We start from the raw sequence: 16,614 nt of genomic DNA, 5'->3' as shown, positions 1-16,614 counted from the left end.
GTGCCTCAAGATAAAACCTTCAGATTCTTGCCCAATCTAGCACGTACATTCATTGCATCACACTGTTTTTCACTGTATATCTGTGTAATGCCCCACATCTTATTGCACTGCAGTACAAGGTACACACAAGGTAATTCTGAACAATTACATTCTTAGGACATGACAAGCAACAGCTACGTACGCATATAAAATATTAGTAGGCAATAAAAAAATGTTTTGGGGCAAAGTTACAGGGCATGAATAGAAGAAATACCAATAAACACTAGCAGCAGGTCCAGAGCCAGTACTATGGGGAATAAACCATAGAAAGCTACAATAGAGAATTAAATATAAAAAATATAAAGTGTAGATGGATATGTACATCAGATGGACTACCGTAATGTTGCTGTTTGATAAGCTTGATGGCCTGGGTGAAAAAACACCCAGTGAGTCTGGTAGTCTGTGCTTGGATGCTCTGGTAATGTTTACCAGATAGCTGCAGTGAGAACAATCTGTAGGCTGGGTGACAGTTCTGACTGCCGCGTCTGATTAGCTGGACCAGGAGAGCTCAACACAAACACAAACAGAACACGAACACAGTAGAGGTTGGGGAGTTTAGGAAGGATATTATGAAAATGGTTAGTTGAAGAGTATTGGTGAATGGCTTGTCCGGCTAGGCAAGCAGACAGACAGACAGACAGACAGGCAGGCAGGCAGGCACAAGAGCACAAGAGCAAACTAGAGAAGTCCAAAGCATTTGACTACCACTGTGCTGAAGCAGACGACAAGAAGTGGATAAATAACCGGGGTTGTTATTCTGCAGAGTAGATGAGGTCATGGAATGCAGGCAGGTTGAATCAAATCCTATCTAGAGGACGGCTTCCTCTACTGCTGTGTTTACAGGAAATGGCTTCAGGGAACAGGACTAAGGCAGGGCACCAGGACACTCCTCCAGGTCCTCGCAGTAACTCTTTATCATTTCCTGATAAAGAGTTACTGCGAGGACCTGGAGGAGTGTCCTGGTGCCCTGCCTTAGTCCTGTTCCCTGAAGCCATTTCCTGTAAACACAGCAGTAGAGGAAGGTTGGATGTGACCGGGAGCAGCAGATTGTTGATGAACAAGTGTGTGTAATCTTGTCCATTAATCTGGGTTTTGATTGAACACAGGTGAGAGTTTTACTCATTATAACTGTGGCAGAATGTTTAGAAGGTGTTGATTGTTAGACAAATTGTTTACAAATATCGGAGTTATTGAGTTTAGTCATGTAACTGAGAGACACGTGTGTTTTTGTGTGTATGCAGGAGGATGAAGAGAAATTGTTCTCAGAGGCGGTCAGTAAAAACAACAGAAAACACTGCTTCCTCCACTCCTACTCCTCCATACAGACCTATCAACGGGACATCTGTATGCCCACCTGACCAGCACCCAAGCCTGGTAATGGAGGCAGGCGAGGGTGAATGTCAGGAAGGAGAAGGCGGAAGCAGCAACAAAGAGGCATCATTAGAGCTGAATGAAAACTCCACTCCTCCACCGACACCCACATCAAAGCCCAGGCAGAGGCCACAACAGACGAGTAAAAGAACAGTAGACATTTTCTGTTCCTGTTTCACATTATTGTTGACTGTCTGCATTTAGGGTGTATTATTGTCAATGCTTTGTGATGCATTGTGTTTACTTAGGTCGCTATACTTGTATTCTATCTTTCAATCCATTCACCACAGTTCAGCTGCCCACAGTACAGAAGGACACGCCTACCTCCCAAGAACTGCTTCACCGGATCAAACTCAGAGTCCGGGATCTAGTCATATCCCAGAGCAACCGCAAGTGGGCAGTGGAGCTCGTCAATGATCTTCGTGACAACCTGCTTGATTTCCTGAAGAACAATGATGAGCAACCTTTCTTCCAGTCAGCTGATTGGCTGACAAGTGGCAGCTATTATGAGACGGTGAAGGTGGGACCATCCAATAGTATTTCTTCTGTTATATCAATATCATGTACTGTGTTTAACTGCACAGAGGAACAGTGTGACTGTGTGGAACAGAAGGGATGGGGCTTTGACACTGTAATATCTGATTTGGGTCCATTCTGACAAGAAAATGTTTACATTGTTTAACATCAAAATATTGGTTGGGCATGACATTACTTGTGGGTTCTGTCAATGGAAAAATGCAGTCGTAAGTAACTCACCAATCAGTAAATATTAAAAAAGTTGTATCTACTATCTTACTATGTTGAATGTATGCTTGCAGATAGACAATCCAAATGAGTTTGATATGATGGTGAAGCTTCAGTCTCCCTCTCGGCTCAACTGGACTGAACTTGACCAATACCAAGGCCTGTTTTACGAAGTGGCCCTATCTAGGCCCACGCGCAGCAACATACGGCCATTTCTATTAGAGAACAGCCCAGACGGGCTCACTATATCAAGCAGCAAGATCCTGAGTGAAATGCATCGGTTGGTTCGGAAGTTCATCTGCACCTATAAAGGTGTGTGGTGTGTCATTCATTTTATCTATAATATTAAGAAAGAGAGCAAAGTTAAAGTGAATGTGGAGCTATCACATGATATCAGACTATTATATATTTCATGATCACACGATTCATGACTAATTTGGGCTGTTTAATGATGTGGCTTTTATATACTGACTGTTCTTTGATACTTCCCTTAAATACTGCACTCCTTGGTCCATTTCTGTACTTTCTATATGCACTACTTGTACAAAGCTTTGGATAAAAGCATCTGCTAAATAAATCAAATGTATATGTAAAAACGTTTCCTCTATGCGATTGCCAGTTCCTGGAGGAAATTTCCGTTGGGTTGTCAACAAAAAGAAGGTCTACTGCCCAGCAGTAACACTATCCCTTTCGGCGACACATGATGAGGAAGAGTTGCTGTCGGTGGACGTGGTTCCAGCGCTTGAGGCCCACCCATCTCAGAAATGGCCTCAACCTGCTCGCAACGGTCTCAATGTGGATAACTGGCTAGGCAAGAAGACCAGACAGACCCTGACCAGCAAGACCTTCTACTTTGTGCCCAAGAGATCCAAAGGACGCAACCTCAGCCCTGCTGCCAAAGGTTTGAGACGTACATAAAAACACAACACACATAGAAAACTGACACACAAACAGTAGATTGTAAACAGCACAAAAAAAACTTTGAACAACTGACATAATTTGAAAATATTATGATGATGTATAGATCAGAAGTGGCCTGACTTGTGGGTACTGATCAGCTCAGTGTAAATGAAGTAGTTTCCTGTCTATTGCTTTTCTCTCTAACTTATAGAAAGCTGGAGGATCTCATTTTCCCACATTGAAAAAGAAATAATCAAGCTTCATGGCAACAAAAAAACCTGCTGCGAGACGACTGCCACCAAATGCTGCCGGTCAGATTCCATAGGCTACTAACCACTGTGACTTCTAAGACGTGTATTCCGTCCTTCTAAGACGTCCTTCCTAACATTTGAATTGCCTCTCACCCCTGCAGTAAAACCAGCTTCAGGCTCCTAAAATGTCTGATTGAGGCACTGAAGAGGCGCTTCCCTCAGGAGCTGGACTCCCTGTGCTCCTATCATGGGAAGACCGCCTTCTTCCACATCCTCTCCCTCCGGGGCCAGGATACCCAGTGGCTTCCTCAGCAGCTGCCCAGCTGCTTCATGCACCTCTTTGGGGCTTTCGAAGACCACGCCCGGAGTGGGATACTGCCACACTTTTTCATCCCAGCCTGCAACCTTTTCTCTCCCCCAGCTTTCCCTCGCAAAGCTTTGTCCTTCCTTACCAGTGCGCTGGAGGAGCAGAAAAGGTTGAACCTGCCCTTGTTCATGCCCCAAGCTCCTTCCACACCCCTGGCCCTTCATGTGAGCCCTGACAACCCTGACAGACCTGACCTCATCCCCTTACAGTCCCAACTTCCACCAACTCCTCCTCGAGTCCTCTCTTTTGAGGTCACAGTGAAAATAATTTTGGCTGTAATCTTGGGGACTGTTTCCGCCATTTATATATTGTGAATGTGCATCCCTGTTGACTTTATACAGTGTATAGGGTGTAGTTGGGGATACTAAAATGCAGATGTTGTGACACACATGCTCACACATCATGCGTTGATATGTACTTGCAAATTGTACAATTGCTGCCACCCTCCCCAGCTCTGCCACACTGTCTTCTGTATCGTCTCTACAATATGTTGTTAGTGCTATGTGAAGCCTTTTGACCTGCTTGTTAAAAAAGTTAATTTTAAGTTTGAAATGATTCCTGTCCACCGAGGGATATTATTTCCCTGCCTTGTTATTGTATGTACTTGTGCGTTTTTTTCCTCATCATTCTATATAATTTGTCATAAAGTGTGTGTGAGAATGTTTATTTGTGTGGCTCCTGCACTACATAATATCAATAGCCTACTCAATAAATATGTAGATAAAAAAATGTACAGCCTACGTGATTATTACACGACTTTGTTGAATACTCGATTCTGATCGGTCAATTAAGGCAAAGAAAGAAGTAAAGAAATAAGTTTTCATTATTTTTGTGCGTAAACGGAACGTTGTGAATTTCCAACAAGTTACCTTAGAGCACGCTTTCGTGAACACGCAGGTATAAATAGACTGCGCCGGAAATGTGACGTCCTCTTCTAGTGATCAAACATGGCGGTGAGTATAGCATGAACACTTATGATGGCGAAATGTAACAACTTGACGCTTAAATCCACAATCATCAGAGCTGTAATTCGTTAAAACGTGTAGTGGGATACATAAATATGAGTATATGCATGTGACGTATGAAGATAATAGCCTATTTTGTTAAAATAATAATGGGCTGTCTAAGAAATTACAGAATTACCAATGCTAATGACTTGGCTGTTAGCTACGTTCAACCCCGAGCTATGCTTCGACCATTTAATAAGTAAACACTGTTATAAATGACCCTTTCGGCGCATGATGGTTATGAAGTTGGCTTAAACGCAACTTAACGTAAACATCGTTTTGTCTTGAATTGCTATAAATCCCAAAAACATGAGCGTAACGTTCAACATCCGCCGGGATATGCACAGGCATGTCTGAGCAGCAGACAAGGAAACTTGCGTGTTAACTCGTTTGAAACTGCTACGTGCGTCTTGAATTCTAGATATTACACATGATACCACCTATAATGAAATTCTGAGAATTGATTTTGGCTAGTTACATCCTCGAAGCTAGCAAGTTACCCTTTCAGAGCTTGCCAGACTTAGACAGACATCTATGCAGTAGTAGTGAAGGCAAATAATATTGCCTGTTAATATTCCTTCAAGAATGCTGATTATTTTCCTAAATTTCTCTGTCAACAGGAACAGGGTGAGAAAAAGGAGAACCCCATGAAAGAGCTGCGCATTCGCAAGCTCTGCCTAAACATCTGCGTGGGTGAGAGTGGTGACAGGCTGACCCGTGCCGCCAAGGTGCTTGAGCAGCTCACAGGCCAGACACCTGTGTTCTCCAAGGGTAAGCCTTTCCTATTTATATTTGTAACCCTTTTGAACATCTTGTCAGTTTCACAATGAAGATTTGGATGAATATTTGAACTGAAGCTTGGCCTGCTCAACTATATACGCATCAATAGTGTAAAGAACTGTGGAATGTAGTCAACGGCCCTGCTTTTGTTAGAACTGATGCATTGCATCGCAGACTTGAATCTTGATTGTTTTACCATCAGTTTTTCCTGTCAACCATTTTCTCAACTGGGGTTTGACGTGGAAAACCAAAGTGAATGTCATGTAGTCATATCCTCCTACCTTTCTCCACAGCCCGCTACACTGTGCGATCCTTCGGCATCCGCAGAAATGAAAAGATTGCTGTCCACTGTACTGTCCGTGGAGCCAAGGCAGAGGAAATCCTGGAGAAAGGACTCAAGGTCTGGATCTTGATGACCTAATGATTTTACTGAGATTTTCCCACTCCTGGGAAATGTAAATGTAATGTGTTTTTGGTTTGACTCATTTCCCTGTGACCTGCAATGGAATACTTAATTTATACCGATTTCTTTGGTTGATTTATAGTCTGTAGAATATCAGCTTGCATTGCTCTCTGTGGATTGGCCACATAATGGATGTAGTACATACTGTAAAGTGATTTATTTTTAAACAAATCTTGTCCTTACCACAGGTGCGTGAGTATGAGTTGAGGAAGAACAACTTCTCAGACACCGGGAACTTCGGTTTTGGTATCCAGGAACACATTGACCTGGGCATCAAGTATGACCCTAGCATTGGAATCTATGGACTGGACTTCTATGTGGTGAGTGGAAGGGACTTGCATGTGGGATATTCATGCCTCGCCTGTGTCTTAAACAACTGTCTGCCCATGTAGTCAGGTATGCAGGCAGTGTTGATGAGTAATTCAAGGGAAGGTTTGGAACCAGTCTACCCGATGACAGATTCTGGATATATTCGGCCCTGTGCCTCACTATGGCACTGTCATGCCCTCTAACCTCCCCTCCCCTCTGTCAGGTTCTGGGCAGACCCGGCTTCAGCATTGCTGACAAGAAGCAGAAGACTGGCCGCATCGGATACAAGCACCGCATCCGCAAAGAGGAGTCCATGCGCTGGTTCCAGCAGAAGGTAAGGCTTTATGTTCCCCTCCTAAGGACGACGGGGTCTTGCACAGTAAAGCCCACACAACCCCTGCTTTTAACCCTTGTGTTATCTTCGGGTCATTCTGACCCATTGGTCATTGTGACCCACCGTCATATTGCGACAAATTTACCACATACCAAAAAAAATCATTTTCTTTTAACCGTTGGGCTGTCTCAGACCCCCCACATTGCAAAGGTTAAAAGAGAATTATTTTTATTTGTTTTTGTATTGGGTAAACACAACGATGGTTCGTTATGAACCTTTGGGTCATGTGACCCGAAGGCAGCACAAGGGTTAAGGGTCAACAGTTTGTTTTCTAATGTAGGTGGGACAGCATTTTCTTTTTGTATAGCCGAAAATGCGATTGATTTATAACTTAATAAAGGGATAGGGGCAGATTTGCAGTTTTCAAAACATTTAATCTGCGCTCCTGCTTTGAACCTATAATTTGAACATCACTATCTTCTGAGGACATTACTCCATGTTGACAAAGGGATGAATATGTATATAAATTCTTATTGCGTTCTCAGTTGTCATTTTCATTGTAACAGACCCCATTCATGTTCAGTGAACCCCAGTCATGAGGATTTTACAGAGCATTGCACTGATGTCTTTCTCTTTCCTCTACAGTATGATGGCATCATTCTCCCTGGAAAGTAAAGGACCACCAGCAAGACCTTGTTTATAATAAACTAATAAAATTGAAAAATGCCACTTTGTTTTTCTGTGTTCCTTGAATGAAATTACGAGAAAGGCTTGTGCTTGAACCACCAGAGGGCAGATATCCTCCATGACTTGTGCTGTGAAAAGGCTTCTTCAATTGATGAGGTATAGTTTATTTTTGGAGTACTCAAGTTGCATTTGATTGCAAGAGTTACAACAACACTACTCATTCGTTTGAAATTCAAAAGGCCAAAGACCTAGTGAGTGTAGACGGCTGCTTTTAACTTCTGACCAACAGTAGTGTGAAGCCGGTCACTGCAAATTCTATTCAATGGTCTGGTGTTGGATTGGGACTTTCCATCTTCATCGTTCATGTTTGTGAGGAGAAATACAGGAATGAAGTGTATTGAAACCAAGAAGGTATTAAATTTGATTAGATTGTCTTTATTAAATGAAACCTTAGAGATACACGATGCCACTGGCACCTCTAGAGACCCATAAAACAAGGCATGTCCTCAGTGAGGCATCAATTCAGCGATTTTTCTAATGAGCCTAATTAACATTAAATGAAGTCCTCATTGACTAGACATAGATGAGTCTGTGACAACTACAACTATCAGGCAGATGTCCCCAGTTTCTGTTAGATAACATGATGGTGTCAGAAGGGAGAGATGTCTGGGAGTGACTGCTTCAAATCCCTTTGAGAATAGTATAACTGGACTTTCTAAAACAGGATTCCTGAAAGATCTACTTCAGTCCTGTCTGCATCAGCAATGTCAGATGCTTGGGAGTACTTTCGAAGGGACCATTACAAACATCAGTTATTTTATGGGTCTGGTATGTTGCTGCTCACCATCTCATGCTGTGATTGGGCGGGGCTGTGACGTGTCTGGGGGCCTACAGGCAGGGCCAGAGGCGTGGCAGTGGACAACAGGCTAACAGCTGCGTAGCTACATCTGACACAGCAGTAGGTATGCCTATGGCTGCATGGTGCCACATCCTCCCCAGACTGGTACAGGTGGCCATCCACACATTTCCTACCACACTTCTGTAGTTACTACTATACATCTTTCTCATACTTCATTAATAAATACTATGCTTTTGTTATGAAACAAAACAAAAAATAAATATTGAATTATGTTACATATGTTATTAATATTTGAATATATAACTGTTCCACTTTATGACAAAAGTGGTGACTTGGATTAGTCTTATTGCAGTAATGGCTGAAAGATGTAATGGCTCAATTTTTTGTATCTACACGCCCATACTGTAGGTCCTATAAACGCACGTACGCACACACATTCCTAGAGACACATTTAAACTCTTGCACACACACGCACACAGACACACACGCTGATACACAATAATTTCCTCACAGTTATAACATACTTCATCTATGTAACTGCAATAAGTACTGGTTACAAAGCCAACTGCAAATGGATTTACTTTCAACTTAACATTAACCACATACAGCCCTTTCCAGTTAACTTTGTAAATCTACATCATTACGCCAATTTGAGCTAAGCAAGACATCCTCCTCTTCATCTTTCATCTACCTTGGTCACCTTTCTTTCCTCCACACATTGCTCGACCCTCCCTCTCACCCTTTCTCCTCACTTCCATCCTCTTTCTCCATCTTTCCCTCTTAGACGACGGTGGGCTGTGGGAGTACAATGACCTCCCGCACCGGCCCTTCCTCATGAGCCGGCATGTTGCGGTGTTGCTGCCTGCGTGGTGCATGGCGAGGTGGGAGGGCCAGTGCACAGCACGACACGCCCACTGTCGGCTCGGACAGATCCTCCGCCATTGACCAGCTGTCTGTGGCGGGGTTGTACTTCTGGACCGCAGCCTTATAGCGCTTCTCGGCCTCGTTCCATCCCCCCAGGAGGTACAGCTGCTCCCCGAGGGGCGACAGACCTGCCGTGCTCACCCCCACGGGCAGGGGGGCGGCGTGGCTCCACACCTTGCTCTCCGGGGAGAACACCTCCATGGACAGGACGTCCACGCGCTCGCCGCTGGGCCCCAGCTGGCTGCCGCCCACCACGTACACCTTCCCCCCGAGGATGGAGGAGCAGTGCCAGCCGCGCGGGGTGTCCAGAGCCGCCGCCTCGCTCCACGTGTCGGTCTTAATGTTGTAGCAGGCCACGGAGCGGGAGTAGGCACAGTTGATGTAGCCTCCCGTCACCAGGATGTCGCCCGAGGGCAAGGCTGAGCTGGCGTGGCAGCAGCGTGGCACCTCCATGGGTGTGCGGAGCTGCCAGGCGTTGGCAGAGGGCAGGTAGCTTTCGGTGGTGGCCAGCAGGCCCTCCACGTTGCGGCCACCGATGGCATACAGGCGCCCGCCAGTGGCCACGAGGCTGAAGTGAGTGCGGCGCTGGCGCATGCTGGCCAGGTGCAGCCAGTTGTTGAAGCGTGGGTCATACCTAGAGAGCGCAGGCACAGACAGGTGTATTATCTTCTATTGTCATATTTTGTGGTCAACTGGCCCTTTAGGACTCAGAAGACCTCATGACTGGAATGTCTTTGTGCACTCACCTGCTGAGGGTGCTGACAGCGTGCTTGGCCTGGTTGCGAGCATCGTTCTGGTCCTCTCCTCCGGCTACATACAGGAAACCGTCCATCACGGCCACACATTGGTTGAAGCTCTTGGCGGGGAGCTGGGACAGGTGGCGCCAGGTGGCCATGCCCTCACGGGGGTCTCTCCATTGTACCTGGGGTGTAGCATTGGTTATCAAAGTCAACATGGACCCTAAATATTTAACACTCTAACACACAGTCACAAAGTACACCTAAAATGGCTCACCTCTCGACTGAGGGCGCGTTCTGTGATGGCGGGGCGCCCCCCGACGGTCAGCAGGGTCGTCTGGGCGCCACGGACCTGCGTGCGGCGGGACTGCAGCGTGTTCTGCTGGTAGGGCAGCAGGTGGTAGTTCATGGCGTCCACAAGCAGGCGGTGACATTGAGAGTCCATCATCATCCTGGCCACAGGCTGCACCTGGCTCACCAGCTCGCTGGCGGGGATCGTCTCGAAACGCACGTGGGAGAGGATCTCAGTGGCGTGCAGCTGGCGCTGAGGGTCAAAGTCCAGCCACTTCATGGCCAACTGTGGCAAGAGATAAAGGAAATGCGGCTATAGTTAGATGGGCTAAAATCACATCTGGTGTGATTTATAAATACTGTACGTTCCTCTTCCTTAACATCCTATGCGAGTCTAAACTTGTGTATTTATAGCTGTGTGATACTGTTTTCAAGGATGGGGGGTTCTCTTCAGATATGAAAAGGGTGAGTGATGTTACTGAGTTGATCTATGTTTGTCACAGCCTTAACAGATGGCCTAAAGCCTGTTTTTAGGTTTGACTGAAAATAGCCAGTGGTTTAGTTCCCAGGTCCAGCTGGTCCTGGATGAGCTTCTATGGGCAGTAGGATACAGTAGCAAAGGAGATCATGAGAGATGGTCAAATACAACCAAGGAATGTGGATCTGTTGTCTAGCAACATTAAACAGGTGTAAGATGAGCCGTTCAGATCTTAACTGTGGATGTTTGCGCTTGGTCAACATTTCATTGACAGTTAACCAGTGTGTAGATGCTATGGTTAGCTGAGTTGACCTCTGACCTGGAAGGCTGTGATCTCGGAGGGCAGGATGAGGCCGTCGTCCTGGAGGAACGCGGAGATCTGCTCCAGGGTCAGCTGCTGGAAGAGCACGGTCTCTGAGAACTGGACGAAGTTCTCCAGGATGAAGCGGCGGGAGGCGTCCCGGACAGGCAGCAGCCCGTAGGCAGCGGCCATGTTCCAGATGTACACACAGGTCTGCACGTTGAGCTCGGCCAGCAGGAAGTCCATACACATCTTGAGCAACTGTGGGATCTGAAGCGTGGCGGCGGCGGAGACAGTGCAGCCGATGGTGTACAGGGACATGTGGACACGGCCCAAGTAGGCGAAGGTGATCACGTTGGCCAGGCCTGGGGATGGAGGATGGAGCACACAGGTGAACACACAAGGATGGATGTGTAGAATATGCCACCGCAGATGGATGGAGGGATGGATGGCTGAGCGGTTAGGGAATCAGACTATTAATCAGAAAGTTTCCGGTTCAATTCCCGGCCATGCTAAATGATGTTGTGTCCTTGGGCAAGGCACTTCACCCTACTTGCCTCGGGGAGAATGTCCCTGTACTTACTGTAAGTCGCTCTGGATAAGAGCGTCTGCTATGTAAATGTAATGGATGGATGGACCATGAAGATGGTCCTCTACTCTCAACTTAGTAACACTGATCATCCCACCCACAAATATGGTGTCACCTAGGTACAGTATGTGTCTATAAATAACCCTGAGTGACAATACTTTAGTCCAAAGTGATGAGCACAAGGCCTACCTAAAGATGGCTGACACCTGGAGGGTTCATTGTAGGTTAAGACCTACCGAGTGGGGAGAGAGAAGGCAGCTCCAGTCGCTTCATGCCAGGGTCCTTGGCCAGGATCTCTCTGAAGTACTGGCTGATGGAGGAGATGACCAGCTTGTGGACGTCAAAGGCCTTGGTCTTACAGGCCAGCTCCAGGTCAGTCAGGAATCTCTCCTGCCTCATCTTACTCAGCTCCTCTAGGAGTGCGTTCCCGTGCAGGGGACGGGTCAGCTCACTGCCCAGGCCCAAGCCCCTTTCCCCGGGCTTGATGATGGGCGGAGGCAGGGGGATGTACTTGAGGTTTATCTGGGCGATGTCCAAAGCGGCCACCTGCTCAATCTTCTTCACGCCCTCCACAACCACCACCTCGGCACTGCTCACCTCCAACTGGGCAGTCTCCAGGGTCATCTTCTTTTGACGCACTGCCTTCTTCTTAGGGGCCATGGTGTTGAGGTTTAGCCTAACTGGTTACTTTTAACGTCTTCGGAATCAACAGGTTTCTCTCAACCTAACTTAATTTTGGACAAGCACACTGACTTACGTGCTGACTAACCCAAATCAATGTAACTTCCCACACTGACAGTCACACCGAAACACTGAAAGGACAACAGGCAGACTAGATTTTCTAATCTGTTCTGGTTAGGGGGTACGAGACAAACAGTAATGTTGGTGTTAAACACAGGTGTGTGTCGGTCAGTTTCAATCCAGCAGCATACAGCACCTGAAAAAAGAGAAATAAACACATTAGTATTACAGTCTAAGGTCGGAGATAATTAAAAACGTATTTTTGAAGTGTAGCCTTGTTTCTTATAACAGATTTCATAGCTAAATCAAAAAGGCCCAATTAATTGTTTTCCACTTATCAGTACTCTTTTATTTATTTATTTCTCACCCACAGAGCCTGAAAAAGACGGGGGCCAGGGGTATGATTGACATGTGCATGTGTCTGGTGATAGAGGGAGTTCCCTTGCACAAATGGAGTGTCAGGGTCAGATTTAAGCTTCATAGCAGTCATACATACATACGCTTGTATATATATATATACACACACACACACACACACACACACACACACACACACACACTCACTCACTCACTCACTCACTCACTCACTCACTCACATGCTTACACACAAGCAGTGTTTACCATTGACCATTGGTAATGACATACCAAACATTGATTGAACACTTCCAAACATTGTAAAACTGGTTCATTTAATGCTTTCTTTACATTGCACACTTCTACCACAGCTAAAAACATTCCACTTTCACCAACTATCGGACACACAAGGCAACTCAAGTCACCTTCTAAAAATATAATAAGGACACAGTTAACATACCATGTACTCTGTTGCTTGAACCTCCCCCCCCTTTCCATACACATCCTCAAGAGAATATCCAAGAAAATTGATTTTGCACTTCAATTTCATTTATTTTGTATCAGTTTTTGCTAACAAACATTGAGTGTATGCCTTATAGTTGGTTTTCCTCTGAATATCCAGCCTCTAGTGGATGTCTTGTCTCCTTTTCACAGCCTTCGTTAATCTTTATTGGAATTATTGACCAAATACTGAAATATAAGTGAACACAATGTTCATGTTCTGTTGGCCTGTGTACTGTATGTATCAATGTGTTCAAACTGTGTTTCACTCTGCTGAGGAACAATTCTAGACTGTCTAGATTAGAACATTCTGGAAGCCAAAGGTGACTTCGTCAAATGACAAGCTGGGTGAGGTTTCTCCCATCACTCAGAACTTGTAAGAGAAAGTATCTCTCCTTTACTCAGCCAGAGCTGCAGATGTCAGGTGGCTGAGCGGTGAGGGAGTCGGGCTAGTAATCTGAAGGTTGCCAGTTCGATTCCCAGCCGTGCCAAATGACGTTGTGTCCTTGGGCAAGGCACTTCACCCTACTTGCTTCGGGGAGAATGTCCCTGTACTTACTGTAAGTCGCTCTGGATAAGAGCGTCTGCAAAAAAAAAAGACTAAATGTAAATGTCAGCTCAGGTGTTTGGATGGTGTGTTTAGATCAGCCCAGGCCGCTGTGCAGAGATGCTGGCGAGTAAGTCACTCTGAGATCTTGTTTCTGTTCAGACAGCTCTTTAAAGCTTACCTACAGTTTATGACGGAGGGATATGTGGTTCACTTCACACCAGTTCAATGTTGTGTGTTGTGCTGTTGTTGTGTTTCTGGACAACATGTAATGTAACAGTTTTTATCTGCCTATGGTTATCAGTGTATGGGATAAAACTATATCTTCGCCAACATTCTGCCAGAGAGATTATTAAGGGCAAATGTGCCATGTCAAGGTTATTTTCATGTGACTGAATCAGGGAGTCACATTGCCAGACACAATGCCATCCACGGACTATCTGCAGGCTCTTGGTGAACAGGGGTCAGATGGCTGAGCGGTTCGGTAATCGGGCTATTAATCAGAAGGTTGCCGGTTCGATTCAGGCCGTGGAAAATTAAGTTGTGTCCTTGGGCAAAGCAGATCACCCTACTTGCCTCGGGGGGAATGTCCCTGTGCTTACTGTAAGTTGCTCTGGATAAGAGCGTGGATAAGACTAAATGTAACAGAACTATCGGTCTGGTACTACTGGTGACAGTTATAGCACAAAATACTCTTCTGAATTTAAAAAGACTAGGCTCTTGAAAACATAATGCAGCATCTCTGCTCAACTTGTTTACATTTCTGGCAGGGATGCTTTACTCATCATCTTTTGCTGTCTTCACATGGGAGCTGAATGATCACTTTGCCCTGTCGTTCCATAGGCTCCCAGCGAGGCAGTGTCAATAACGCTTAGCACTGGCGGTTTGTGGTCGTTGGCGTTTCTCCGCTGTTTGGGGTGTTGCGACATCTTACTAGGTGGCCGTAAAAAAACCTCACTCACCCGACAGCCTCCAACCTCCAGTGTCAGCTCTATCTCATCTCATGTGACAGCAACAACAGCTGCTGTCGCCTCTGTCCATGTGTGGAAAAGGCCCTGTCACAAGATTCCCAGTTCAATGGAGAGAGGCTATTTTAAACCCCAAGTTCAGGGACAAGGATAGGGAGACGGAGGAGAAAGAACTGTGGCGCATGTATGCAAAAAACCATACACAGGATTTGCGGCGTGGTCAGTGGTTTATAACCTAAGGGTTGTGGCTTTTTTATACTAAAGAAATAACATGACAATTTGAGAGAATTTTGTTTTAGAAAAACATCAAACAAATGCAGTGAAGAGCCTCAAGGATAGAAAGCTGAGGGGGGCTTGGTGGAATGAATGCCATTTGAAGCAAGTAAATGGGAGTGACAGGTCTGGAGAGTTGGCGAGGTGGTGGACAAACAAACCTGCAGCTCGAGAGAACAACAGTATTCCTGGGCTCCACCATCAGCTGCTGTTGTTTACCATTGTTGATTTAACTGCTTGACATGGCGTTGCATAGCAGTCCACCCTCCCTCACATACACACATCCTGCATCCACCCCTCCCCTCCATAAATTCCTTTGCCTATCTCCTGAGAGTATAAATAGATACATAGCAAAATGGAGATGGTGTGTGTGTGTGTTAGGGTGTGTGTGTGTGTTAGGGTGTGTGTGTGTGTTAGGGTGTGTGGGGGTGTGTTAGGGTGTGTGTGTGTGTTAGGGTGTGTGTGTGTGTGGGGGTGTGTGCGTGTGTTAGGGTGTGTGTGTGTGTTAGGGTGTGTGTGTGTGTTAGGGTGTGTGTGTATGTGTGGGGGGGGGGTCTGGTGGCTAGAGAGAAGACCACCTCCAAGGTACAGGCACTATCACTACCATCATGAATACCAATGGCGACTACCAATCTTAATTTCCACTCGTAGTTTCATCAGTCTAGGTGATTTAAATGAAGACATGTTAGATGTCTGTATGTGTTGGTGTGTTTGTTCTGCAGCGAAGGTATACAATCAAAATGTGAAAGAACATTGACGTGTGAATATGGTTTACACAGACAAAAATGCAACTTTTAAAATCCTATTGGCTGATGTTTGTAGTAAATGCAAGTATGTTACATATATTTCAAACATACAACAAAGTAATATAAAGCTCTTAGGGAATGATTTATACTGATGTTTTTATGCTTGCATTTTTATCTAGGCTTCCAAGAATGTTTGAAGTTTAAAACGTTCTAATGGCAAACTTGCTCTGTATGTTCTTTTAGATCAAAACTAAATCTGCATGTCCTTTTCTCACAAAACGGACATGATGACTAACAGGCATACAAGCAGAATAAGAAAAGCACAGGCAATGCTTTACCTCTCTCTTCGCTAACTTCTGCTCGCAATCTTCTTTCTTCCTTATCTTTTCTGAGTTTCTCTCTCTTGGCTTCCTTCTGTGTTGTTGATGATCTCTTGCAGGTTGCTTTCGCTCTCTTCTTCCTCCTTTCTCTCTCCCTCTGTCCCTCTGTTCTCTGACTGTCAGTGTGCTCTTGTGGCTAGTGTTGAAGAAAGCCATGGGTCCCAACAAGGGCTATGAATGTGACACCCACCCCCTACCCCCCATCCCTCTGCCCTCACCAATCCATTCCTGATTTCCAACATCCATGTCTCCACCTACAGCACCAAATACAGAAACCCCCTCACTCCCTCCCTCCCCCACCAGAAATACTCCATATGAGGCCTGCCTGCACTTAGAGCACTCTATCCCTTCCTGCTAGAACTGCACTGAGCAGACGGGAGAGGCGCTATTTGCTCTGTTGCTGTGTTCCAATATCCTGTGGTCAACTTTCTGTCATTGAATGTTTGTCTCCATCTGTGGTCTCGTGTTTCTGTGTGTGAGTTTTTTTTAACTTGAAAACCAACCATGGCAACAATGAAAGCATGATAATTCATATTGTCGAATATAAGAGTGTGATTTCATATGAATTGCATATGGTACCATAGTTGACACAACAAATACAGTACATATACAATACATATACAAATTTCATGAAGACTTTTAATGTTATTATAACTAAAAAGATGACACCTGT

General features: G+C 45.4%; 3 protein-coding genes across 4 annotated transcripts; 2 read left to right on the top strand and 1 right to left on the bottom strand.

The window, feature by feature from the left end:
- The first annotated feature begins 1,029 nt into the window (after positions 1-1,029).
- On the top strand, positions 1,030-4,391 carry LOC134006905 (cyclic GMP-AMP synthase). Of its 2 annotated transcripts, none has more exons than XM_062446022.1 (7): positions 1,030-1,145; positions 1,281-1,552; positions 1,701-1,930; positions 2,229-2,466; positions 2,774-3,055; positions 3,266-3,365; positions 3,467-4,391. In XM_062446022.1, the coding sequence occupies exons 2-7, from the start codon at positions 1,285-1,287 to the stop codon at positions 3,984-3,986; spliced, it is 1,638 nt and encodes a 545-aa protein (XP_062302006.1). In that variant the 5' UTR covers positions 1,030-1,145; positions 1,281-1,284; the 3' UTR covers positions 3,987-4,391. The 2 variants fall into 2 exon arrangements, with proteins under 2 accessions (XP_062302006.1, XP_062302007.1); XM_062446023.1 differs by having other exon boundaries at positions 1,054-1,145; positions 1,365-1,552.
- A 108-nt stretch (positions 4,392-4,499) lies between these two features.
- On the top strand, positions 4,500-7,294 carry rpl11 (ribosomal protein L11). The gene is made up of 6 exons (XM_062445926.1): positions 4,500-4,625; positions 5,300-5,450; positions 5,753-5,859; positions 6,111-6,242; positions 6,455-6,565; positions 7,211-7,294. Exons 1-6 carry the CDS (start codon positions 4,620-4,622, stop codon positions 7,238-7,240), a joined length of 537 nt encoding a protein of 178 aa, XP_062301910.1. The 5' UTR covers positions 4,500-4,619; the 3' UTR covers positions 7,241-7,294.
- A 372-nt stretch (positions 7,295-7,666) lies between these two features.
- Positions 7,667-16,100, bottom strand: klhl43 (kelch-like family member 43). Its single transcript, XM_062445916.1, has 6 exons — positions 15,900-16,100; positions 11,668-12,368; positions 10,861-11,207; positions 10,050-10,349; positions 9,782-9,957; positions 7,667-9,669 (listed from the first exon to the last, which is right to left on the bottom strand). Exons 2-6 carry the CDS (start codon positions 12,089-12,091, stop codon positions 8,892-8,894), a joined length of 2,025 nt encoding a protein of 674 aa, XP_062301900.1. The 5' UTR covers positions 12,092-12,368; positions 15,900-16,100; the 3' UTR covers positions 7,667-8,891.
- Between the last annotated feature and the right edge of the window lie 514 nt (positions 16,101-16,614).

This window comes from Osmerus eperlanus, chromosome 20 (genome assembly GCF_963692335.1).
Source record: "Osmerus eperlanus chromosome 20, fOsmEpe2.1, whole genome shotgun sequence".
Classification (NCBI taxonomy): domain Eukaryota; kingdom Metazoa; phylum Chordata; class Actinopteri; order Osmeriformes; family Osmeridae; genus Osmerus; species Osmerus eperlanus.
Note: the sequence above shows the minus strand (reverse complement) of the source record. Positions and strands in the feature narration are given on the sequence as shown.

Excerpts from the sequence above, each read along its gene's own strand:
- LOC134006905 (XM_062446022.1), top strand. The coding sequence starts at position 1,285 with ATGAAGAGAAATTGTTCTCAGAGGCGGTCAGTAAAAACAACAGAAAAC. Across the intron at positions 3,056-3,265 it reads CCTCAGCCCTGCTGCCAAAG|AAAGCTGGAGGATCTCATTT; the intron begins GTTTGAGACGTA and ends TCTAACTTATAG. Across the intron at positions 3,366-3,466 it reads ACTGCCACCAAATGCTGCCG|TAAAACCAGCTTCAGGCTCC; the intron begins GTCAGATTCCAT and ends TCACCCCTGCAG.
- klhl43 (XM_062445916.1), bottom strand. The coding sequence starts at position 12,091 with ATGGCCCCTAAGAAGAAGGCAGTGCGTCAAAAGAAGATGACCCTGGAG. Across the intron at positions 10,350-10,860 it reads CCGAGATCACAGCCTTCCAG|TTGGCCATGAAGTGGCTGGA; the intron begins GTCAGAGGTCAA and ends CTCTTGCCACAG. Across the intron at positions 9,670-9,781 it reads GCTGTCAGCACCCTCAGCAG|GTATGACCCACGCTTCAACA; the intron begins GTGAGTGCACAA and ends TGCGCTCTCTAG.
- rpl11 (XM_062445926.1), top strand. Across the intron at positions 5,860-6,110 it reads TCCTGGAGAAAGGACTCAAG|GTGCGTGAGTATGAGTTGAG; the intron begins GTCTGGATCTTG and ends TCCTTACCACAG. Across the intron at positions 6,566-7,210 it reads TGCGCTGGTTCCAGCAGAAG|TATGATGGCATCATTCTCCC; the intron begins GTAAGGCTTTAT and ends TTTCCTCTACAG.